This window comes from Bacillus rossius, chromosome 16, assembly GCF_032445375.1.
Source record: "Bacillus rossius redtenbacheri isolate Brsri chromosome 16, Brsri_v3, whole genome shotgun sequence".
NCBI lineage: Eukaryota > Metazoa > Arthropoda > Insecta > Phasmatodea > Bacillidae > Bacillus > Bacillus rossius.
The window spans coordinates 43,695,758-43,722,004 of NC_086343.1; the positions used below are offsets into that span (position 1 = coordinate 43,695,758).

The window sequence follows — 26,247 nt, forward strand, 5'->3', positions numbered from 1 at the left end:
ATACACAAAAAAATTTCCGTGCAATATATGGTTTTAGATTATCTATACAGCCCAGATCTGTGTCATTCTATAACCTAACAAAATATTTTTTTTAGACATTTGATAAAAGTACAATTAGTTAATTAATATTCTTTAATTTTAGCAACTTTTTTGTATATTTCATCCCAGCTCAATATGACGAACGAGACGCTATCATAAAATTATTGTATATTTAAAACTTCATTATGCCAACACTGAGTTAACATTTTAGGTTTTCAAGTTTCTAATTATTCTATAATTGAACAAAACACGCAATATAATAGTGTTAAAATAATTCTAAGTAAAACACATTCGAAAAAAAAATTATGCTGTGAGAAGGACGAACACTTAACACTTCGCATTATGCTCCAAAATACGCCGTACATCAGTAAAATGATATAAATAAACCACAGGAATATTTAAAGCACCTTTATTGACGTGTAAGTCATTTAATTATCACCATACCTTACAGCAAATACACGCATATGTATTCTAATTAATTCAGAACCATGTTTCGTATCACGAATTGCCATTACGTTGCAAACAATAACAAACCCGAGTGGCCCACAATCAGCTGTTTTATGTTGACCTCAAGGCGGTTGTTTGGAGCGCATAGACGACGCAGGGTCTATGATATATATACGTCGTTGGTACCAACAAGCATAAGTGTAGTGTTAATTTAAAAAAAATGGACACGATATAGTTACATGATTGAAGTTTTATGACCAAAAATGTTAAAATGCTTTTTAGAGAAAATATCGTGCTTAGACAAATTTACTTTTCATAACACATTAAATTTCTCAAAATTGTTTCTCTATGCCCCGATGCTTCAATTATTTCTCTTGTGCCTTGTAATGCATAAAAGTTACATGTTTTTACAATGGTGTCTCTGACTTTGACGTTTATTGATATCTGGCTTTTCCAAAATTTAAAGAAAATTTGAATAAAAATCCCATTGCAGTGTGGCACTTAAAAGTACCTCACGGAGTCTATACTATTTCAAGACATTAAAAACTGTCAACTAACAAAGCTTCACCGTAAGTCGTCACTCGAAGGTAAACAATTAAATCTTTTAGTATACAAAATGTTGCAACAACCACATTTTCTCATTCTCTCTTATTGTTTCCTAATAAGTTACAGTAAAGATATATTAATGCTACTTAAAAACGCTTTGATTATTATTTAATATTTAAAGTAATTATGACAACAAAGGGTAGAAAATATGTTTCAGCTGACATAAAAATTATGAATAAATTTTTTTATTGAAATCAACGATTATATGTGATAGCTTAACTAATCCTGAGTCCATCCTCAGATAAATAACATTTAAGAAGTATTGAACTCGTAAACACAAGAGTTCACTGCTAGAGTCGAGTGTTTTTTCACACTTTATTTCCCGCCTTACATGTCCTTCATGTATTAGCAGTAGTTGGTTCTGTAATAAGATTTTCCGTGTGATTTTAGAATTTTAATTGGTTTTTCTAAAACTTTATTTTGTATCACTAGGACAATCGTTCAAGAGGGATTTAAACACAGTAGCTCTCAAAAGTGTGTGCTCCGAAAGTTATAATGACTACACTTGGAAGCAGCGTTGCGCTCTGACTCAAGGTGATCTAGGGAATTTACCTACGAATGTCAAACAACACACGTTTTATCATTTACCAGACGTAACGGTCATTCAGTTTTGTTAAATACTGGTTAATGCGTTGTCAAGTGGCATTCTTATTTTTTTTGATAAAATATTTAGTTTAAGGCTTTCTTGTCTAACTTGAATGTACCTAGGTGCGTAGGTGTAATAAGGCCTTCCCGTGTATATAATGCTTGTGTTTTACTAGTTTTTGTAAAGTAAACTGGTTTTCATCACTGGATTATATGCTACAACTATTTAAGCTCACTATATAGTTTTATTAAATATTTATTTGCATAATTAAAATAATAACTGGGTGCGGCCTACAGTTCTACTACTTAATAGTATCACGAGCTATATTTGTGATAAAATATTTTTCAATGTTTAATATTTTCTCTAACAGTGTAGATAACACTCTATAAATGTCCTATCCGGGGTGCTATTTTTTAAAAAACTTCCCAATATTGTGCAATCTAGGTCTGTTATATTCTTAAGCCTTAATTTTTTCATACAAATCAACCCTCTACACATTCCCCACACCAAGTTACCAATCCTGAGCATAACGAAATGAGTACAAATGTTCAATCCATTTATTCTTTATTTCAAAAATTGACACCAACTTCCGTCTTTACCTAAACGTTTAGTACATTGCAATTTGTTATCAAATCAAAGCACCGAAATTTATACATCCGTCATTAACACCCCACTTAAAAATATAGAAGTCATTACTTTAGTTAAAGCCCAGGGATCTAATTTTAGATTTAAAAAATTCCACACTCTGACAATAAAAACATATCTGATGGCTTAAAAATATATGTTACAATTTAACATTGGAGAACCGTAATAATTGATGTCTTGCCTGAGATTGGGCACATGCTTTTCTGGAGTCTAAGGAATCGAGTTAGACTAAGTAGATGTAATCATTTGGCGTACGTTTATCCATTCCTTGATCGTCTTCCACTACACACAGATCAATTACAATTCAAACAAAATTACTCCAAACTAAACAAAACATAATTCAAAAAATAATTCAAAACTATAAACTAAATTTTTAATACAAAAATAACGCATCAGATTTTCCGTAAAACTAAAATTTTAATTTTAAAAATGTTTATTACAATAATTGCACTTAAAAACGAATATTTCAGTCTAAACCATAATATTAATCTGTCACAACTCTCATAATTTTTATGACAGTGTTAATTTAGTATTGCATCAAAATGTTTCGATAAAAAATTTAGATTAATAGCCACAAAGTTATTTTAAAAATATTTTTAACTAAGCTGAGCTGGCTTAAATAATAATTTTATTTTCAACCCAAATGATGCTTGTCGCAGATATGTCCCACATACTTGAGGCTCCCACATGCTTGAGCCTTGGCTGCGCGCTGTCTTCCAGGCATGCATTTGTCATGTAGCCTACACGTGCTTCCCTCCAGGAATCATGTGCCATGCCTACGTGCTACTGTCCAGTCATGCATGTACCACATGTACATGCTGTCTCCCAGACATGCATATGGCATGTCTACGTGCTGCTTTCTAGTCATGCAGGTCCCATCCAGACATACATGTACCATATAAACGTGCTTAAATCGAGGCAAATATGTGCCATGTGTATGTGCTTCCTTCCAGTAATACATGAACCATGTCTGCGTGCTTCCCTACCAGCATGTATTTCCAATATATACATGCTGTTTTTTAGAAATTTATGTGACATGTCAATGGATGTTCTTTAGGCATGTATGTTCTATACCTTGGTGCGGTTCTCCAGGCATGCTTATCTAATTTCTATGTGCTGTTTTTTAGGAATGCATGTGCTATGTCTACATACTGTCCTCCAGGCATCCATTTTACATGTCTACATGCTATCCTCCAGACATAGATGTGCCATGTCTACTTGCTGTCCACTAATCAGGATTGTGCTGTGCCTACATGCTACTTCCAAGCATGCACGTGCCATTTCAATATGCTGTCGTCCCGGCACATGTGTGCTATGTCTACGTATTTTCCTCCAGCCATGAATGTGTCATTTCTACGTGCTGCTTTCCAGGCATGCATGTTCATTATATACATGCTGTCCTTCAGGCATTCATATGATACGCCTGTACTCCAGGCATGCAGGTGTCATGTAAAGGAACTATCATTCAGGCATGCATGTTCCATGTCTATGTGCTTCCCTCCAGACATACATGGCCATCTCTATATGCTGTCCTCTATGCGTGCATGAATAATTTATACACGCTACCTTCCAGTAATACAGGACCATGTCTATGTACTGCCTTTCAGGTTGTCTTTTTCTGGGTCGTGAACATTAAGCTGTGTTGCTTCTGCTTTACAAATAGCATTTTATTTCTTGCGAGCGATTATGTAAAACGAAGCTGCTTCTGGTTATAAAGTTTTCTTTTTGTGCAAAGTTAGGTATTGTTTGTGGAAAATGTTTGAATCCGGAGTATTAAGTGAAAACCAGTTAAGTTTCTGAGAATTATGGCAATATCCATTGGCTGTTGGAGGGAACTTTCTCATTACATGTTGGGAGTGTTTCCATAAACTCCTCACGCCTATGGGCCGGGGTAAAAATCCGGGTATTATCGGCACGTGCGGCCTGCAAGCAGGGTTGCCACACAAGTATCGTCTAAGTCAGTCTTGCCCAGGTGAGAGTCTGCGCAGTGTTTGTGGGGCGTGTAGTGTAGTGTTTGCATTGTGCAAACAATCTCCATGGCAGTTATTGCATACGGAAATACCTATTCATTTCTATTAACAATTATCAGTCGTGGTCAAGCAAATTTCCACAATTTTTTGGATGACGCAATGTACTGATGGTAGGGTAAAAATGACTTTAATTTCTTCATAATTATTTACAATACGATTGATCTCCGATTTAGAGAGAACTACACTAAGCATAAAATTCACGTATAAATTACGAATCTATCAATCGAAGATCACGATTGTACACCGGACAGAACAAGCAGGGTCTGAGGCTTTTCCTGTGTAAGCATATTTCCCGCATTTTAAACTTAGGTATACGCATGATTGCGATGCCACTAAAATATACAACTCTATTATACTAATGTTGAGTATGAATTTCGGTAACAAACATGCTGATTTACTATAATAATGTGCTTGGATAGATGTAAATAAAAAATTCCAAGAGAAAATATTAAACTTTCTTATTCATGAAGTTAAATAATGTAAATATATTTGTCTGGCATTTAGAAGACTTTTTAAAATAATTATTCTTTATTTTAAATATTTTTTGTTAAATATAAATTTGTTCAGTTACTTAGGTAGACACGAAACTGTGGAACGCAGAAGAATAATCGGTAATTTAATTTACATTTAAATACATATATATTTATTAAAAAAATTACAGTAATATAGCATTTGTGAATAAATAATTTTAGCACTAGAAATCAAGAAGCTTGAAGCCTAACGAACAGAAGCAGAATAGTCAGTTACACCACAGTAAAATATATCACCATAACATAGTTGTCTCAGAAATTTTACAATGAGTATTTAAAAATTTTAAACCTACATTGCGTCAAGATAAAATTTATATTTTACAAAGTAACATAAATAAATATAGAACTCTTAAATGTTCGCAGATATATAATAAGCTAAATGGCATGTGAATCCTCAGATACACATTAACTACAGTAAGTATCCACATACTCATGGAGATAATGTTAAAAATTTTATTTGTTAATATGTTCCGTTCCCATTGTTAACTTTGCAGTCACTGACACTTGAGAATTTAGCATTAGTAACATTAGAAATTAATATAATTTTAAAATTGTAATATTCGTTTGATAATGACTGAAGTTTCTGTTTCAGTCCTACCCGAAAATGTCGATGCCAAGTAGCAGTCCAGCAAAATGTGTAAGTATACTATCCACGTGACTTATAGCGGTAGCAGTGATGTGACATATTTCTAAAGATTTGATACTTTACAGAGAGTGCATTCTGATGTCATAGAATTGTTATGCATAACGTGTTTTTAACTTCGAAACTTATTTCAGTACTTTTTTAGGTTCTGTGTAGTGTGGTCTTAATACCTAAGCCAGATAGAAAATTAATATTGATATCCAATTAGAATTTTACTTTGTTTAAATTCCTAACTTTATGCATGGAAAATATAGGCAGTCGCTTTGTGCTTATGCGAATGCCAAGTAGTAATTTTGGCTTTGTCATTTAAGATATCACCAAATCAAGAAATACCACAGTGTTTGCCTTTAAGATAAGTACCTATTGTAAACAAGTTTGGAATGTAAAGTTAGGAGCTAAAACCTTATTTTTAGTTAGACAAAGCCTTTTAAAACCTGCACAAATGAATATTTCATATATTTAAAGAACTTTCCCAGTCCAAATTACAAAATGCTGTGACAGGACCTAATGTGTGTAATTCTACTTTCTCAGTATCGCATAGGAGTGACCACTAACTAACTAGGACATCTTTATAAGTAAATATATTATTCAGTTTGCATTTGATTGCACTGACTGAACAGACATGAGAACATGTTTTCAGTTACATATCATTTTGTAAGAATATCTTATTTTCTCTCCAAACTACAAAATACTTAACATGGACCAGAGGAGATGGTGAATAACAAAATGAACCATGAATATGAAATGTTTTCAAAATTTTCATTGGCACTGGCACTGATAGTCTAAACTCACGTGAGGTTACCATATTTTATATATAGACTGTGCATTCATCTCTGTTTCATCCATGATTTCCTAGCGCAATGTTTATCTCTTCAGTCCTTGTATCATAACACATTAGTAATTTTCTTCACCACACAAACTCTGTACGCTTCACACTTCATATTCATCTCTTCACATGGAAAGTTCATTTCAAGTAATTTAAAATCGTTCAGTTCTGTTTAGATATTCTTATATTTTCTACGCATAATAAAATGGCTTTAGTAAATCTAGTCTTGCTTAAGTCGTCATACTAAGGCCATACCCAAAATATATTTAAATAGCTTGTAACCTATGTTTCATGCATCACAAACATAACTGGTACGTAAGTAAACATAATTAGGTTAAAAACCTTGATTTACTTTTGAATAAAAGTAGAACATTTTGGTTTATGAGACAAGCCCGAAATCAATATTAAAAATTGAGGGAACTATTCTGACATCTCAACGTTGTACACCTTATACAAGCAAACTTTAAAATTTAAACTATATATTTTTTGTAGGCAAACATCAAACATTAATCCAAGGCCGGTATTATGTTAAATAAGCCAATTTCACATAGATTCAACACAATTAAAAGTATCGATAAGGACCTATGATTTGTAAATATTTGTGAGAGCTTCATACACTAATAACTTTTTCATGAGTTACACATGAAAGAAAGGTTGAAGGGTGTAGAATGCTCTCCGTAGTTCCAGGGCAAACTGAAGGGTTTCAGAAAGTGCATGTGTTTGTGAAATGTGCTCGAGAGGTGTGGAAGTTCCCAGAGCGGTGCGAAATAGTTCCCACTGTTCAAGGTGGAGTCGAAGGTGGTTAAGTATGTTTCAGTGTTCAGGGTAGCGGAGCATGTGGAAGCTTCTAAAAGGATGAGCGATATTCTGCTTGGTTCCAGAGCGAGTCGTTAGGGGTTGAATGCTTGTGAGTGTTTATTGAATAAGAACACGTGGAAGCTTCTAGAAGGATGAGGAATGTTCTGCGTGGTTCCAGACCGAGTCCTTAGGGTTTTAATGCGTGTGAGTGTTTATTGAATAAGAACATGTGGATGTTTCTAGAAGGATGAGGAATTTTCTGCGTGGTTCCTGACCGAAACAGTAGGGGTTGAATGCGTGTGAGTGTTTATTGAATAAGAACATGTGGAAGCTTCTATAAGAATGAGGAGTGTTCTGCGTGGTTCCATATTGAGTCGGTAGGGGTTGAATGCGTGTGAGTGTTTATTGAATAAGAACATGTGGAAGCTTCTATAAGAATGAGGAATGTTCTGCGTGGTTCCATACCGAGACGGTAGGAGTTGAATGCATGTGAGTGTTTATTGAATAAGAACATGTGGAAGCTTCTAGAAGGATGAGGAATGTTCTGCGTGGTTCCAGAACTAGACGGTAGGGGTTGAATGCATATGAGAACACGTGGAAGCTTCTAGAAAGATGAGGAATGTTCTGCGTGGTTCCAGACCGAGTCGGTAGGGGTTCAATGCGTGTGAGTGTTTATTGAATAAGAACATGTGGAAGCTTCTAGAAGGATGAGGAATGTTCTGCGTGGTTCCAGAGCTAGACAGTAGGGGTTGAATGCATGTGAGAACACATGGAAGCTTTTAGAAGGATGAGTAATGTTCTGCGTGGTTCCAGACCGAGACAGTAGGGGTTGAATGCGTGTGAGTGTTTATTGAATAAGAACATGTGGAAGCTTCTAGAAGGATGAGGAATGTTCTGCGTGGTTCCAGACCGAGACAGTAGGGGTTGAATGCGTGTGAGTGTTTATTGAATAAGAACATGTGGAAGCTTCTAGAAGGATAAGGAATGTTCCGCGTGGTTCCAGACCGAGACGGTAGGGGTTGAATGCATGTGAGAACACGTGGAAGCTTCTAGAAGGATGAGGAGTGGTTTGCATGGTTCCAGAGCTAGACGGTAGGGGTTGAATGCATGTGAGAACACGTGGAAGCTTCCAGAAGGATGAGGAGTGTTCCGCGTGGTTCCAGAGCGAGCTGGAGGGGGCGGTGCGCGGGGCCGTGGAGCTGATGCGCTCCACGCTGTCGCGGCTCGCGGTGGCCGTGTCGCACGAGGACCCCGGCAGCCCGGACCTGCACGTGCTGGAGGACGCCATGAAGCTGCTCATCATGCAGGCGGAGAACCTGGCCGCCACGTACCTGGGCGAGCCGCTGCGCCCGCTCGACGACATCGACCCGCGCTACCGCCAGCACGACATCAAGCTGCTGCAGCGCATCAAGGCGCAGTACCTGACGCGCCAGGTCAAGGACACGCTGGTGATGCAGCTGCAGGACCAGATCAAGGAGCTGCGGCGCCGGCTGGCCACCTTCGAGGAGGGCGACCACGCGCTCATGGAGCAGGAGAAGGCCGAGCGCGAGAAGCTGGCGGGGCAGGTACGTCGACTCTACCGGTGCCGCACTGGATGGCCACTGTGACACGTCTCTGCCCTGTCGGGAGTGCTAGTAGGTTATTCTGTGGTGTCCTCCGTGGTGGGAAGAAGCCATCACCAGTTGTTTACCCTTACCAGGTTAAAACCTTGGCCTCCAATATCTATTATGTATTTGATTAAAATTAATTTTTTATTTATAAAATTATAATACTATATTTTTTGTATTTATTTTATAATTTATTTCTCTTTATTCTTATAATATTTAACTAATTTTGTAACGTCGCGGCTATAACAGAAATCGTTATGGTGATGGCAAAATTAAATATTTTGGAATCCAAGATGGCGGATGTGACATTATATTCCACAATGATGGAATTCAAAATGGCAGCTGAGGCCAAGGTCAAGTTTATGACCTGTAATGGGTTCTTTGAGGAAAATTGCCCTGTTTGACTAAAATGGCTTATCCGTAAGGAAAGTTTATCATTTGCAAGTTAATTTTATCTCTAAAATTTTTTTTAGAAAAAATATGGTGATGTTTTCTCCAAAACATACATTTTCCCCCCGAAATATATATATATTTTTAATTTATTCCTAATAATGTTTATTTTGAGTCTTTTTGGCTAATTATTGACAAATCTTGTTAATTTTCGGCCAGTTTTGGCAATTTTTAAGATCAAGGTCATCCAAGATAGCCTACAGACATCACAACCTAAGATGGTGGACACAGCCGCCTCCACTACACCTTGAATTCTGTCCTAGGAGCCCTGTATATATACTACAAATAAGTTTTATTCAAATGCTACATATGGCACTTTCACATCAGTAAGTTTTTCTTGTATATTATTAATGGTATGATAATGAAAAGTACAGTTTTTTATAATTAGTACACAATATAATTCACATGTAATGCAGCCAGTACTCTCTTAGGTTTAGATTTGTGGCCAGGAATTGATGCGATCGGTTGCTGAACATCTGCTTTACTATAGAACCTGTGCACATGAGTGTCTCTAACTTAAACTAAGGAGTCAAAATGGTTGTAGATAGTTCCATAGTAGGCAAGTGTATTTCACTTTTACAGTTTTTTTCTTGTCTTCTGAAACTATCAATACGAGTTACAATAGTTGTCACTTACCACAGCGAAACAGCATACAAGAAAGTTTCTGCACGCATTTACTCTTCTCGTGACATTGTGCATCATGGGAGAAAAGCCAATGACATCGCAGTAAATGCTGTCACGTGTATTCGATGACAAAGAAACATTCAGGCCTGTTTCAGATGATGTTGCTGATATTGCAGTACAGTAATGCTCAGTGCATTAAGAAGTGCATCAATGCAATGCTGTTATGGCGATATCATCACTCTCAGCCGCATAGCACGAAATTTGCTCGTCTTCAATTGTATTTTAATATTAATTGTGCCACAAAACTGCATATGATATTTCTCACAGGAAAACTTTACGTGTGGAATGTTATTTGGACATTCCCTCTTTTCAAGTTGTCGTGCAATTACTTTGTTCGAAAAATCTCTCTACATTGACGACGGAAGATGTCAGAAAACTTCGGTGGTCATCATCAATGAATTCACCAAGATCGATGTCATTGTAGGTTGTGAGATCTTCTCAGCTGACGACGTTGCACTCGTTAAAGTACCCTCTGCTAGTGAAAAAGCACCCATTGAAGTACTTTGTATCGACATTAATGAAGCAACGCTGGCATAGCCAACACTGGTTTCTCCGCGGCAGTTTGCATCACTGTCATCTGGATGGTACCTTCCATTGATATATTCGTGGTCATCGGTGTCGATGATATATGGAATTTCGCTGACGATGGTACATTTTAGAACGATGTTTACATTAGAAATGCACAAAGAACAAATAAATCCCACAAAACGTAGCAAACAGAGGTGGTATACTAAATCAACAGGCGAACTTAGAACCCACCTATCTGGTCTCCATATATATACTCGCAGTGATTATTATAATATGCGAGTCAAAATTAAAACATTTTTTATATTTATAAATGTTATACATTAAATTTTTATTGTGTAAGAATTTCTGATTACCAATCATATTCAAACAAAGATTCATACAATAATCATACTCAATATCATATGCTTAACAGACGAATTACATAACATACTTTTCTGACTATACTCTTGAGTACGCACTATGAATATAAACCATTATCGACACCCATTTAATTTTTAAGACAATAAAGCCAATTTGTTGTACTTTTAAAGCCTATGAAATTTTTAGATGATAAAGCAGAAATTCTCTTTAAAAAAATTGACATTTAATTTTAAATAGACTATTTTTGGTAATTTTTGGGACATTCAATAATTTATGGAGACTTTAAATGGTCAAAGACAACCAAAATCCTAGATATTGGCGGTCCCGTAGATTCCTTGTATTGGCCACTTCAAGTCATTAGCCTGCAGACTCCTCAAAACATTCCATTTTAACTACAGACTGTCACAGCTGTTGTCCAATCTGGTGGATAGGATTATGAAACTGAATAATCACCTCTAAAGTATATAGAAAGAAAGAAATTGTTCTAAAATATAAGAGCAAAATTAAACGGTAAATTAAATACAAAAACAGTGGAAAGTAACTCAAAGTAAAATTTATTATATTACATGGTTGTATATTTCTAAATAAAATGTGTTGAATCTTTGTATTAACCTTTCTACAGTGATAAACACAGTTGTAATTAAAGACTGCAGAGTCAGTTAAGGGTGTGGAGAAAAATACACAAAAAAATATTTAATCTACCCGACAGAAATTAGACCCTAAATTTCACGATGCGAAACTTGCACAACTAGGATAAGAAAGGCAGTACATAAGGAAGTTAAGTAGTGGCGTACAATGAGTACTCAGCGCATTTGTGCTGTGGAGTGAAGGGTTCTACTGGCGTGGGAGTGAGGTGTGGTGTTTGCAGGTGTAGCTCATGAAGGAGATAGTGACATACAAGGAGTACTCGGACCTGGTGAAATATGTAGAGAAAGGTTTACCTTGTGTGAGGGCTAGAGGTGTATGTAGTTCGCGCAGGTACGGAGCATGAAGGTGATAGTGGTTTACAAGGAGTACTCAGCACTGGTGCACCGTGTAAGGAAAGGTTGATCTTGTGTGGCATTTTCATGTCCAGCTCATTAAGAGGATAGTGATTTAAAAGGAGTTCTAAGCATTGCTGTACCATGTGGGAAGAGGTGGTTCTTGTGAGGGTAAGAGTTGTGGTGTTCGCAGGTGCCACGCATGAATGAGTTAGTGACAAATAAGGGGTTCTCAGCAATGGTGTTCTTCGTAGGGAGAGGTTTACTTCGCGTGGTTTCCGCACATGTATCTCATGAAGGAGATAGTGGCCCACAAGGAGTACTCGGCGCAGGTGCACTTGTCCTTGTATGTTCAGACTGTGCAGGAGGTAGTGATGCACGTGGTGGAGTGCACAGGTGCAGCGCATGGTGGAGGAGATAGTGGCCCACAAGGAGTACTCGGCGCAGGTGCACTTGTCCTTGTATGTTCAGACTGTGCAGGAGGTGGTGATGCACGTGGTGGAGTGCACAGGTGCAGCGCATGGAGGAGGAGATAGTGGCCCACAAGGAGTACTCGGCGCAGGTGCACTTGTCCTTGTATGTTCAGACTGTGCAGGAGGTAGTGATGCACGTGGTGGAGTGCACAGGTGCAGCGCATGGTGGAGGAGATAATGGCCCACAAGGAGTACTCGGCGCAGGTGCACTTGTCCTTGTATGTTCAGACTGTGCAGGAGGTAGTGATGCCCGTGGTGGTGTGTGCACAGGTGCAGCGCATGGAGGAGGAGATAGTGGCCCACAAGGAGTACTCGCCGCAGGTGCACTAGTCCTTGTATGTTCAGACTGTGCAGGAGGTAGTGATGCACGTGGTGGAGTGCACAGGTGCAGCGCATGGAGGAGGAGATAGTGGCCCACAAGGAGTACTCGGCGCAGAAGCACTTGTCCTTGTATGTTCAGACTGTGCAGGAGGTAGTGATGCCCGTGGTGGTGTGTGCACAGGTGCAGCGCATGGAGGAGGAGATAGTGGCCCACAAGGAGTACTCGGCGCAGGTGCACTTGTCCTTGTATGTTCAGACTGTGCAGGAGGTAGTGATGCACGTGGTGGAGTGCACAGGTGCAGCGCATGGAGGAGGAGATAGTGGCCCACAAGGAGTACTCGGCGCAGTTGCACTTGTCCTTGTATGTTCAGACTGTGCAGGAGGTAGTGATGCCCGTGGTGGTGTGTGCACAGGTGCAGCGCATGGAGGAGGAGATAGTGGCCCACAAGGAGTACTCGGCGCAGGTGCACTTGTCCTTGTATGTTCAGACTGTGCAGGAGGTAGTGATGCACGTGGTGGATTGCACAGGTGCAGCGCATGGAGGAGGAGATAGTGGCCCACAAGGAGTACTCGGCGCAGGTGCACTTGTCCTTGTATGTTCAGACTGTGCAGGAGGTAGTGATGCACGTGGTGGAGTGCACAGGTGCAGCGCATGGAGGAGGAGATAGTGGCCCACAAGGAGTACTCGGCGCAGGTGCACTTGTCCTTGTATGTTCAGACTGTGCAGGAGGTAGTGATGCACGTGGTGGAGTGCACAGGTGCAGCGCATGGAGGAGGAGATAGTGGCCCACAAGGAGTACTCGCCGCAGGTGCACTAGTCCTTGTATGTTCAGACTGTGCAGGAGGTAGTGATGCACGTGGTGGAGTGCACAGGTGCAGCGCATGGAGGAGGAGATAGTGGCCCACAAGGAGTACTCGGCGCAGGTGCACTTGTCCTTGTATGTTCAGACTGTGCAGGAGGTAGTGATGCCCGTGGTGGTGTGTGCACAGGTGCAGCGCATGGAGGAGGAGATAGTGGCCCACAAGGAGTACTCGGCGCAGGTGCACTTGTCCTTGTATGTTCAGACTGTGCAGTAGGTAGTGATGCACGTGGTGGAGTGCACAGGTGCAACGCATGGAGGAGGAGATAGTGGCCCACAAGGAGTACTCGGCGCAGGTGCACTTTTCCTTGTATGTTCAGACTGTGCAGGAGGTAGTGATGCCCGTGGTGGTGTGTGCACAGGTGCAGCGCATGGAGGAGGAGATAGTGGCCCACAAGGAGTACTCGGCGCAGGTGCACTTGTCCTTGTATGTTCAGACTGTGCAGGAGGTAGTGATGCACGTGGTGGAGTGCACAGGTGCAGCGAATGGAGGAGGAGATAGTGGCCCACAAGGAGTACTCGGCGCAGGTGCACTTGTCCTTGTATGTTAAGACTGTGCAGGAGGTAGTGATGCACGTGGTGGAATGCACAGGTGCAGCGCATGGAGGAGGAGATAGTGGCCCACAAGGAGTACTCGGCGCAGGTGCACTTGTCCTTGTATGTTCAGACTGTGCAGGAGGTAGTGATGCACGTGGTGGAGTGCACAGGTGCAGCGCATGGAGGAGGAGATAGTGGCCCACAAGGAGTACTCGGCGCAGGTGCACTTGTCCTTGTATGTTCAGACTGTGCAGGAGGTGGTGATGTACGTGGTGGAGTGCACAGGTGCAGCGCATGGAGGAGGAGATAGTGGCCCACAAGGAGTACTCGGCGCAGGTGCACTTGTCCTTGTATGTTCAAACTGTGCAGGAGGTGGTGATGCACGTGGTGGAGTGCACAGGTGCAGCGCATGGAGGAGGAGATAGTGGCCCACAAGGAGTACTCGGCGCAGGTGCACTTGTCCTTGTATGTTCAGACTGTGCAGGAGGTAGTGATGCACGTGGTGGAGTGCACAGGTGCAGCGCATGGAGGAGGAGATAGTGGCCCACAAGGAGTACTCGGCGCAGGTGCACTTGTCCTTGTATGTTCAGACTGTGCAGGAGGTAGTGATGCACGTGGTGGAGTGCACAGGTGCAGCGCATGGAGGAGGAGATAGTGGCCCACAAGGAGTACTCGGCGCAGGTGCACTTGTCCTTGTATGTTCAGACTGTGCAGGAGGTAGTGATGCACGTGGTGGAGTGCACAGGTGCAGCGCATGGAGGAGGAGATAGTGGCCCACAAGGAGTACTCGGCGCAGGTGCACTTGTCCTTGTATGTTCAGACTGTGCAGGAGGTAGTGATGCCCGTGGTGGTGTGTGCACAGGTGCAGCGCATGGAGGAGGAGATAGTGGCCCACAAGGAGTACTCGGCGCAGGTGCACTTGTCCTTGTATGTTCAGACTGTGCAGGAGGTAGTGATGCACGTGGTGGAGTGCACAGGTGCAGCGCATGGAGGAGGAGATAGTGGCCCACAAGGAGTACTCGGCGCAGGTGCACTTGTCCTTGTATGTTCAGACTGTGCAGGAGGTAGTGATGCACGTGGTGGAGTGCACAGGTGCAGCGCATGGAGGAGGAGATAGTGGCCCACAAGGAGTACTCGGTGCAGGTGCACTTGTCCTTGTATGTTCAGACTGTGCAGGAGGTAGTGATGCACGTGGTGGAGTGCACAGGTGCAGCGCATGGAGGAGGAGATAGTGGCCCACAAGGAGTACTCGGCGCAGGTGCACTTGTCCTTGTATGTTCAGACTGTGCAGGAGGTAGTGATGCACGTGGTGGAGTGCACAGGTGCAGCGCATGGAGGAGGAGATAGTGGCCCACAAGGAGTACTCGGCGCAGGCGCACTTGTCCGTGTATGTTCAGACTGTGCAGGAGGTAGTGATGCACGTGGTGGAGTGCACAGGTGCAGCGCATGGAGGAGGAGATAGTGGCCCACAAGGAGTACTCGGCGCAGGTGCACTTGTCCTTGTATGTTCAGACTGTGCAGGAGGTAGTGATGCACGTGGTGGAGTGCACAGGTGCAGCGCATGGAGGAGGAGATAGTGGCCCACAAGGAGTACTCGGCGCAGGTGCACTTGTCCTTGTATGTTCAGACTGTGCAGGAGGTAGTGATGCACGTGGTGGAGTGCACAGGTGCAGCGCATGGAGGAGGAGATAGTGGCCCACAAGGAGTACTCGGCGCAGGTGCACTTGTCCTTGTATGTTCAGACTGTGCAGGAGGTAGTGATGCACGTGGTTATGTGTGCACAGGTGCAGCGCATGGAGGAGGAGATAGTGGCCCACAAGGAGTACTCGGCGCAGGTGCACTTGTCCTTGTATGTTCAGACTGTGCAGGAGGTAGTGATGCACGTGGTGGAGTGCACAGGTGCAGCGCATGGAGGAGGAGATAGTGGCCCACAAGGAGTACTCGGCGCAGGTGCACTTGTCCTTGTATGTTCAGACTGTGCAGGAGGTAGTGATGCCCGTGGTGGTGTGTGCACAGGTGCAGCGCATGGAGGAGGAGATAGTGGCCCACAAGGAGTACTCGGCGCAGGTGCACTTGTCCTTGTATGTTCAGATTGTGCAGGAGGTAGTGATGCACGTGGTGGTGTGCACAGGTGAAGCGCATGGAGGAGGAGATAGTGGCCCACAAGGAGTACTCGGCGCAGGTGCACTTGTCCTTGTATGTTCAGACTGTGCAGGAGGTAGTGATGCCCGTGGTGGTGTGTGCACAGGTGCAACGCATGGAGGAGGAGATAGTGGCCCACAAGGAGTACTCGGCGCAGGTGCACTTGTCCTTGTATGTTCAGACTGTGCAGGAGGTGGTGATGCACGTGGTGGAGTGCACAGGTGTAGCGCATGGAGGAGGAGATAGTGGCCCACAAGGAGTACTCGGCGCAGGTGCACTTGTCCTTGTATGTTCAGACTGTGCAGGAGGTAGTGATGCACGTGGTGGAGTGCACAGGTGCAGCGCATGGAGGAGGAGATAGTGGCCCACAAGGAGTACACGGCGCAGGTGCACTTGTCCTTGTATGTTCAGACTGTGCAGGAGGTAGTGATGCACGTGGTGGAGTGCACAGGTGCAGCGCATGGTGGAGGAGATAGTGGCCCACAAGGAGTACTCGGCGCAGGTGCACTTGTCCTTGTATGTTCAGACTGTGCAGGAGGTGGTGATGCACGTGGTGGAGTGCACAGGTGCAGCGCATGGAGGAGGAGATAGTGGCCCACAAGGAGTACTCGGCGCAGGTGCACTTGTCCTTGTATGTTCAGACTGTGCAGGAGGTAGTGATGCACGTGGTGGAGTGCACAGGTGCAGCGCATGGTGGAGGAGATAGTGGCCCACAAGGAGTACTCGGCGCAGGTGCACTTGTCCTTGTATGTTCAGACTGTGCAGGAGGTAGTGATGCCCGTGGTGGTGTGTGCACAGGTGCAGCGCATGGAGGAGGAGATAGTGGCCCACAAGGAGTACTTGCCGCAGGTGCACTAGTCCTTGTATGTTCAGACTGTGCAGGAGGTAGTGATGCACGTGGTGGAGTGCACAGGTGCAGCGCATGGAGGAGGAGATAGTGGCCCACAAGGAGTACTCGGCGCAGGTGCACTTGTCCTTGTATGTTCAGACTGTGCAGGAGGTAGTGATGCCCGTGGTGGTGTGTGCACAGGTGCAGCGCATGGAGGAGGAGATAGTGGCCCACAAGGAGTACTCGGCGCAGGTGCACTTGTCCTTGTATGTTCAGACTGTGCAGGAGGTAGTGATGCACGTGGTGGAGTGCACAGGTGCAGCGCATGGAGGAGGAGATAGTGGCCCACAAGGAGTACTCGGCGCAGGTGCACTTGTCCTTGTATGTTCAGACTGTGCAGGAGGTAGTGATGCCCGTGGTGGTGTGTGCACAGGTGCAGCGCATGGAGGAGGAGATAGTGGCCCACAAGGAGTACTCGGCGCAGGTGCACTTGTCCTTGTATGTTCAGACTGTGCAGGAGGTAGTGATGCACGTGGTGGATTGCACAGGTGCAGCGCATGGAGGAGGAGATAGTGGCCCACAAGGAGTACTCGGCGCAGGTGCACTTGTCCTTGTATGTTCAGACTGTGCAGGAGGTAGTGATGCACGTGGTGGAGTGCACAGGTGCAGCGCATGGAGGAGGAGATAGTGGCCCACAAGGAGTACTCGGCGCAGGTGCACTTGTCCTTTTATGTTCAGACTGTGCAGGAGGTAGTGATGCACGTGGTGGAGTGCACAGGTGCAGCGCATGGAGGAGGAGATAGTGGCCCACAAGGAGTACTCGGCGCAGGTGCACTTTTCCTTGTATGTTCAGACTGTGCAGGAGGTAGTGATGCCCGTGGTGGTGTGTGCACAGGTGCAGCGCATGGAGGAGGAGATAGTGGCCCACAAGGAGTACTCGGCGCAGGTGCACTTGTCCTTGTATGTTCAGACTGTGCAGGAGGTAGTGATGCACGTGGTGGAGTGCACAGGTGCAGCGAATGGAGGAGGAGATAGTGGCCCACAAGGAGTACTCGGCGCAGGTGCACTTGTCCTTGTATGTTCAGACTGTGCAGGAGGTAGTGATGCACGTGGTGGAATGCACAGGTGCAGCGCATGGAGGAGGAGATAGTGGCCCACAAGGAGTACTCGGCGCAGGTGCACTTGTCCTTGTATGTTCAGACTGTGCAGGAGGTAGTGATGCACGTGGTGGAGTGCACAGGTGCAGCGCATGGAGGAGGAGATAGTGGCCCACAAGGAGTACTCGGCGCAGGTGCACTTGTCCTTGTATGTTCAGACTGTGCAGGAGGTGGTGATGTACGTGGTGGAGTGCACAGGTGCAGCGCATGGAGGAGGAGATAGTGGCCCACAAGGAGTACTCGGCGCAGGTGCACTTGTCCTTGTATGTTCAAACTGTGCAGGAGGTGGTGATGCACGTGGTGGAGTGCACAGGTGCAGCGCATGGAGGAGGAGATAGTGGCCCACAAGGAGTACTCGGCGCAGGTGCACTTGTCCTTGTATGTTCAGACTGTGCAGGAGGTAGTGATGCACGTGGTGGAGTGCACAGGTGCAGCGCATGGAGGAGGAGATAGTGGCCCACAAGGAGTACTCGGCGCAGGTGCACTTGTCCTTGTATGTTCAGACTGTGCAGGAGGTAGTGATGCACGTGGTGGAGTGCACAGGTGCAGCGCATGGAGGAGGAGATAGTGGCCCACAAGGAGTACTCGGCGCAGGTGCACTTGTCCTTGTATGTTCAGACTGTGCAGGAGGTAGTGATGCACGTGGTGGAGTGCACAGGTGCAGCGCATGGAGGAGGAGATAGTGGCCCACAAGGAGTACTCGGCGCAGGTGCACTTGTCCTTGTATGTTCAGACTGTGCAGGAGGTAGTGATGCACGTGGTTATGTGTGCACAGGTGCAGCGCATGGAGGAGGAGATAGTGGCCCACAAGGAGTACTCGGCGCAGGTGCACTTGTCCTTGTATGTTCAGACTGTGCAGGAGGTAGTGATGCACGTGGTGGAGTGCACAGGTGCAGCGCATGGAGGAGGAGATAGTGGCCCACAAGGAGTACTCGGCGCAGGTGCACTTGTCCTTGTATGTTCAGACTGTGCAGGAGGAAGTGATGGACGTGGTTATGTGTTTACAGGTGCAGCGCATGGAGGAGGAGATAGTGGCCCACAAGGAGTACTCGGCGCAGGTGCACTTGTCCTTGTATGTTCAGACTGTGCAGGAGGTAGTGATGCACGTGGTGGTGTGTGCACAGGTGCAGCGCATGGAGGAGGAGATAGTGGCCCACAAGGAGTACTCGGCGCAGGTGCACTTGTCCTTGTATGTTCAGGCTGTGCAGGAGGTAGTGATGCACGTGGTGGAGTGCACAGGTGCAGCGCATGGAGGAGGAGATAGTGGCCCACAAGGAGTACTCGGCGCAGGTGCACTTGTCCTTGTATGTTCAGACTGTGCAGGAGGTAGTGATGCACGTGGTGGAGTGCACAGGTGCAGCGCATGGAGGAGGAGATAGTGTCCCACAAGGAGTACTCGGCGCAGGTGCACTTGTCCTTGTATGTTCAGACTGTGCAGGAGGTAGTGATGCACGTGGTGGAGTGCACAGGTGCAGCGCATGGAGGAGGAGATAGTGGCCCACAAGGAGTACTCGGCGCAGGTGCACTTGTCCTTGTATGTTCAGACTGTGCAGGAGGTAGTGATGCACGTGGTGGAGTGCACAGGTGCAGCGAATGGAGGAGGAGATAGTGGCCCACAAGGAGTACTCGGCGCAGGTGCACTTGTCCTTGTATGTTCAGACTGTGCAGGAGGTAGTGATGCATGTGGTGGAGTGCACAGGTGCAGCGCATGGAGGAGGAGATAGTGGCCCACAAGGAGTACTCGGCGCAGGTGCACTTGTCCTTGTATGTTCAGACTGTGCAGGAGGTAGTGATGCCCGTGGTGGTGTGTGCACAGGTGCAGCGCATGGAGGAGGAGATAGTGGCCCACAAGGAGTACTCGGCGCAGGTGCACTTGTCCTTGTATGTTCAGACTGTGCAGGAGGTAGTGATGCACGTGGTGGAGTGCACAGGTGCAGCGCATGGAGGAGGAGATAGTGGCCCACAAGGAGTACTCGGCGCAGGTGCACTTGTCCTTGTATGTTCAGACTGTGCAGGAGGTAGTGATGCACGTGGTGGAGTGCACAGGTGCAGCGCATGGAGGAGGAGATAGTGGCCCACAAGGAGTACTCGGCGCAGGTGCACTTGTCCTTGTATGTTCAGACTGTGCAGGAGGTAGTGATGCACGTGGTGGAGTGCACAGGTGCAGCGAATGGAGGAGGAGATAGTGGCCCACAAGGAGTACTCGGCGCAGGTGCACTTGTCCTTGTATGTTCAGACTGTGCAGGAGGTAGTGATGCACGTGGTGGAGTGCACAGGTGCAGCGCATGGAGGAGGAGATAGTGGCCCACAAGGAGTACTGGGCGCAGGTGCACTTGTCCTTGTATGTTCAGACTGTGCAGGAGGTAGTGATGCCCGTGGTGGTGTGTGCACAGGTGCAGCGCATGGAGGAGGAGATAGTGGCCCACAAGGAGTACTCGGCGCAGGTGCACTTGTCCTTGTATGTTCAGACTGTGCAGGAGGTAGTGATGCACGTGGTGGAGTGCACAGGTGCAGCGCATGGAGGAGGAGATAGTGGCCCACAAGGAGTACTCGGCGCAGGTGCACTTGTCCTTGTATGTTCAGACTGTGCAGGAGGTAGTGATGCACGTGGTGGAGTGCACAGGTGCAGCGCATGGAGGAGGAGATAGTGGCCCACAAGGAGTACTCGGCGCAGGTGCACTTGTCCTTGTATGTTCAGACTGTGCAGGAGGTAGTGATGCACGTGGTTATGTGTGCACATGTGCAGCGCATGGAGGAGGAGATAGTGGCCCACAAGGAGTACTCGGCGCAGGTGCACTTGTCCTTGTATGTTCAGACTGTGCAGGAGGTAGTGATGCACGTGGTGGAGTGCACAGGTGCAGCGCATGGAGGAGGAGATAGTGGCCCACAAGGAGTACTCGGCGCAGGTGCACTTGTCCTTGTATGTTCAGACTGTGCAGGAGGTAGTGATGCACGTGGTGGAGTGCACAGGTGCAGCGCATGGAGGAGGAGATAGTGGCCCACAAGGAGTACTCGGCGCAGGTGCACTTGTCCTTGTATGTTCAGACTGTGCAGGAGGTAGTGATGCACGTGGTGGAGTGCACAGGTGCAGGGCATGGACGAGGAGATAGTGGCCCACAAGGAGTACTCGGCGCAGGTGCACTTGTCCTTGTATGTTCAGACTGTGCAGGAGGTAGTGATGCACGTGGTGGAGTGCACAGGTGCAGCGCATGGAGGAGGAGATAGTGGCCCACAAGGAGTACTCGGCGCAGGTGCACTTGTCCTTGTATGTTCAGACTGTGCAGGAGGTAGTGATGCACGTGGTTATGTGTGCACATGTGCAGCGCATGGAGGAGGAGATAGTGGCCCACAAGGAGTACTCGGCGCAGGTGCACTTGTCCTTGTATGTTCAGACTGTGCAGGAGGTAGTGATGCACGTGGTGGAGTGCACAGGTGCAGCGCATGGAGGAGGAGATAGTGGCCCACAAGGAGTACTCGGCGCAGGTGCACTTGTCCTTGTATGTTCAGACTGTGCAGGAGGTAGTGATGCACGTGGTGGAGTGCACAGGTGCAGCGCATGGAGGAGGAGATAGTGGCCCACAAGGATTACTCGGCGCAGGTGCACTTGTCCTTGTATGTTCAGACTGTGCAGGAGGTAGTGATGCACGTGGTGGAGTGCACAGGTGCAGCGCATGGAGGAGGAGATAGTGGCCCACAAGGAGTACTCGGCGCAGGTGCACTTGTCCTTGTATGTTCAGACTGTGCAGGAGGTAGTGATGCACGTGGTGGAGTGCACAGGTGCAGCGCATGGAGGAGGAGATAGTGGCCCACATGGAGTACTCGGCGCAGGTGCACTTGTCCTTGTATGTTCAGACTGTGCAGGAGGTAGTGATGCACGTGGTGGAGTGCGCACAGGTGCAGCGAATGGAGGAGGAGATAGTGGCCCACAAGGAGTACTCGGCGCAGGTGCACTTGTCCTTGTATGTTCAAACTGTGCAGGAGGTAGTGATGCACGTGGTGGAGTGCACAGGTGCAGCGCATGGAGGAGGAGATAGTGGCCCACAAGGAGTACTCGGCGCAGGTGCACTTGTCCTTGTATGTTCAGACTGTGCAGGAGGTAGTGATGCCCGTGGTGGTGTGTGCAAAGGTGCAGCGCATGGAGGAGGAGATAGTGGCCCACAAGGAGTACTCGGCGCAGGTGCACTTGTCCTTGTATGTTCAGACTGTGCAGGAGGTAGTGATGCACGTGGTGGAGTGCACAGGTGCAGCGCATGGAGGAGGAGATAGTGGCCCACAAGGAGTACTCGGCGCAGGTGCACTTGTCCTTGTATGTTCAGACTGTGCAGGAGGTAGTGATGCACGTGGTGGAGTGCACAGGTGCAGCGCATGGAGGAGGAGATAGTGGCCCACAAGGAGTACTCGGCGCAGGTGCACTTGTCCTTGTATGTTCAGACTGTGCAGGAGGTAGTGATGCCCGTGGTGGTGTGTGCACAGGTGCAGCGCATGGAGGAGGAGATAGTGGCCCACAAGGAGTACTCGGCGCAGGTGCACTTGTCCTTGTATGTTCAGACTGTGCAGGAGGTAGTGATGTACGTGGTGGAGTGCACAGGTGCAGCGCATGGAGGAGGAGATAGTGGCCCACAAGGAGTACTCGGCGCAGGTGCACTTGTCCTTGTATGATCAGACTGTGCAGGAGGTAGTGATGCACGTGGTGGAGTGCACAGGTGCAGCGCATGGAGGAGGAGATAGTGGCCCACAAGGAGTACTCGGCGCAGGTGCACTTGTCCTTGTATGTTCAGACTGTGCAGGAGGTAGTGATGCACGTGGTTATGTGTGCACAGGTGCAGCGCATGGAGGAGGAGATAGTGGCCCACAAGGAGTACTCGGCGCAGGTGCACTTGTCCTTGTATGTTCAGACTGTGAAGGAGGTAGTGATGCACGTGGTGGAGTGCACAGGTGCAGCGCATGGAGGAGGAGATAGTGGCCCACAAGGAGTACTCGGCGCAGGTGCACTTGTCCTTGTATGTTCAGACTGTGCAGGAGGTAGTGATGCACGTGGTGGAGTGCACAGGTGCAGCGCATGGAGGAGGAGATAGTGGCCCACAAGGAGTACTCGGCGCAGGTGCACTTGTCCTTGTATGTTCAGACTGTGCAGGAGGTAGTGATGCACGTGGTGGAGTGCACAGGTGCAGGGCATGGACGAGGAGATAGTGGCCCACAAGGAGTACTCGGCGCAGGTGCACTTGTCCTTGTATGTTCAGACTGTGCAGGAGGTAGTGATGCACGTGGTGGAGTGCACAGGTGCAGCGCATGGAGGAGGAGATAGTGGCCCACAAGGAGTACTCGGCGCAGGTGCACTTGTCCTTGTATGTTCAGACTGTGCAGGAGGTAGTGATGCACGTGGTGGAGTGCACAGGTGCAGCGCATGGAGGAGGAGATAGTGGCCCACAAGGAGTACTCGGCGCAGGTGCACTTGTCCTTGTATGTTTAGACTGTGCAGGAGGTAGTGATGCACGTGGTGGAGTGCACAGGTGCAGCGCATGGAGGAGGAGATAGTGGCCCACAAGGAGTACTCGGCGCAGGTGCACTTGTCCTTGTATGTTCAGACTGTGCTGGAGGTAGTGATGCACGTGGTGGAGTGCACAGGTGCAGCGCATGGAGGAGGAGATAGTGGCCCACAAGGAGTACTCGGCGCAGGTGCACTTGTCCTTGTATGTTCAGACTGTGCAGGAGGTAGTGATGCACGTGGTTATGTGTGCACAGGTGCAGCGCATGGAGGAGGAGATAGTGGCCCACAAGGAGTACTCGGCGCAGGTGCACTTGTCCTTGTATGTTCAGACTGTGCAGGAGGTAGTGATGCACGTGGTGGAGTGCACAGGTGCAGCGCATGGAGGAGGAGATAGTGGCCCACAAGGAGTACTCGGCGCAGGTGCACTTGTCCTTGTATGTTCAGACTGTGCAGGAGGTAGTGATGCACGTGGTGGAGTGCACAGGTGCAGCGCATGGAGGAGGAGATAGTGGCCCACAAGGAGTACTCGGCGCAGGTGCACTTGTCCTTGTATGTTCAGACTGTGCAGGAGGTAGTGATGCATGTGGTGGAGTGCACAGGTGCAGCGCATGGAGGAGGAGATAGTGGCCCACAAGGAGTACTCGGCGCAGGTGCACTTGTCCTTGTATGTTCAGACTGTGCAGGAGGTAGTGATGCACGTGGTTATGTGTTTACAGGTGCAGCGCATGGAGGAGGAGATAGTAGCCCACAAGGAGTACTCGGTGCAGGTGCACTTGTCCTTGTATGTTCAGACTGTACAGGAGGTAGTGATGCACGTGGTTATGTGTGCACAGGTGCAGCGCATGGAGGAGGAGATAGTGGCCCACAAGGAGTACTCGGCGCAGGTGCACTTGTCCTTGTATGTTCAGACTGTACAAGAGGTAGTGATGCACGTGGTTATGTGTGCACAGGTGCAGCGCATGGAGGAGGAGATAGTGGCCCACAAGGAGTACTCGGCGCAGGTGCATCGCGACCTGGCGCGCAATGCCTCCGAGTTCCGACGCTTCATCTCGAAGCTGGAGCACACACTCAGCACGCTCGAGGACAACTTCGAGAACCTGGAGGAGCGCACCAAGGACTGGGCCATCTACTGCACCTACGAGATCTTCCTGAAGGAGTGCCAGCACATCTTCGACGAGGCCATCTCGGGCATGGGCTGCGCCACGACGGCGGTGATCCGGCGCTCGGCGGCCATGCAGAAGGCGGTGCGCGACGGCATGAACGTGGCGACGGTGTCTCTGCTGCTGAACCTGCACAAGCGCATCACGGGCTCCGAGGTGTGCGGGCCGGACATGGACGTGCCCGACGTGGAGTCGCGCATCGGCGACCTGGAGCGTAAGATCCTGCTGCACCACGACGAGGTGAAGCTGCAGGCAGATAACCTGCGCCTCAGCCTCATCGACGTGAAGAAGCGCAACGACCTGCTCAAGGAGAGCCTGCTCGTGTGCCAGAAGCACAACAAGGAGCTGCAGGAGATGCTGGACGACAGCGAGAAGCGCGGCACCCTGTGCAGCAGCGCGGCCAAGGAGCCCAACTGCTAGCCCTGCTGCTCAACCCCCCTGCTCAACCTCCCGGCTCAACCCCCCTTCCCTGCTCAACTCCCCCTCCTCCATCGCCACGCTTCCCCTCCCGTTACGTACCGTCCTTGTGCAGCGGCACAGCCAAGGAGCCCAACTGCTAGCCCTGCTCAGCCGCCTCTTCCGCCTCAACCCCCCCGGCTCAACCCCCCTTCCCTGCTCAACCCCCTACTCCACCGCCACGCTTCCCCTCCCGTTACGTACCGTCCTTGTGCAGCGGCACGGCCAAGGAGCCCAACTGCTAACCTGCTCAACTGCCTCCACCGCCTCAACCCTCCCCCTGGCTCAACCCCCCTTCCCCGCTTAACCCCCCTCCTCCACCGCCACGCTTCCCCTCCCGTTACGTACCGTCCTTGTGCAGACGCGGCCAAGGAGCCCAACTGCTAGCCCTGCTGCTCAACCCCCCCTGCTCAACCTCTAGGCTCAACCCCCCTGCTCAACTTCCCCTCCTCCACCGCCACGCTTCCCCTCCGGACGATTCTTGGTGGGCGACGGAAATTAACTGGTCTTGTCTTCATTTCACATGGTGTAGCAAAAAACAACCATCGCAGACTGTAACTAAGGGGACGTAGAAGCGGCAGGAAGTATTGTGCCCCACCATGGTTCCCCCTGTCGTGACAACTTTATTCCCCTATGTTTTTGGAAACCGAAATTATAGAGTTTTTCACAGTGTTTTAATTTTTTATTTTTGGTAGTTTACCATCTAGCATTCTTTGGTAAAAGACTTTGCTTTAAGTAATTTTAAAGTTATTTTTAATGTGATCATTGAATAAATTTTACCTAACAGTATGCTTATTGTTTTTTTTACACTGTAACAAGCAGAAGAAAAATTTTTAGGTGTTTGAATGGTTTGTTCACTTTATTTAAGACTAGCGACCGCCCCGACTTCACACGGGTGCAATGCTGATACTAAATATACTACGCTATTTATAGACACGCGCCGCCGGCCACTGCTATGACCCTGCATTTTAAATCTTGAATATATTCGAAAATATTCATTTAAATTACATGCTGTAAAGGGCCATATTGATCTATATTAAATGCACAATGTATTTAAAGTACTTA

The 26,247-nt window shown here is 47.5% G+C and overlaps 1 protein-coding gene across 2 annotated transcripts; it reads left to right on the forward strand.

Annotated features, from left to right (window-relative positions):
• The first annotated feature begins 853 nt into the window (after positions 1-853).
• Positions 854-25,971, forward strand: LOC134539860 (uncharacterized). 2 transcript variants are annotated; one of them, XM_063382191.1, is made up of 4 exons: positions 854-1,073; positions 5,476-5,520; positions 8,314-8,715; positions 24,517-25,971. In XM_063382191.1, exons 2-4 carry the CDS (start codon positions 5,488-5,490, stop codon positions 25,144-25,146), a joined length of 1,065 nt encoding a protein of 354 aa, XP_063238261.1. In that variant the 5' UTR covers positions 854-1,073; positions 5,476-5,487; the 3' UTR covers positions 25,147-25,971. The 2 variants fall into 2 exon arrangements, with proteins under 2 accessions (XP_063238261.1, XP_063238262.1); XM_063382192.1 differs by having other exon boundaries at positions 886-1,055.
• The last annotated feature ends 276 nt before the right edge of the window (positions 25,972-26,247 follow it).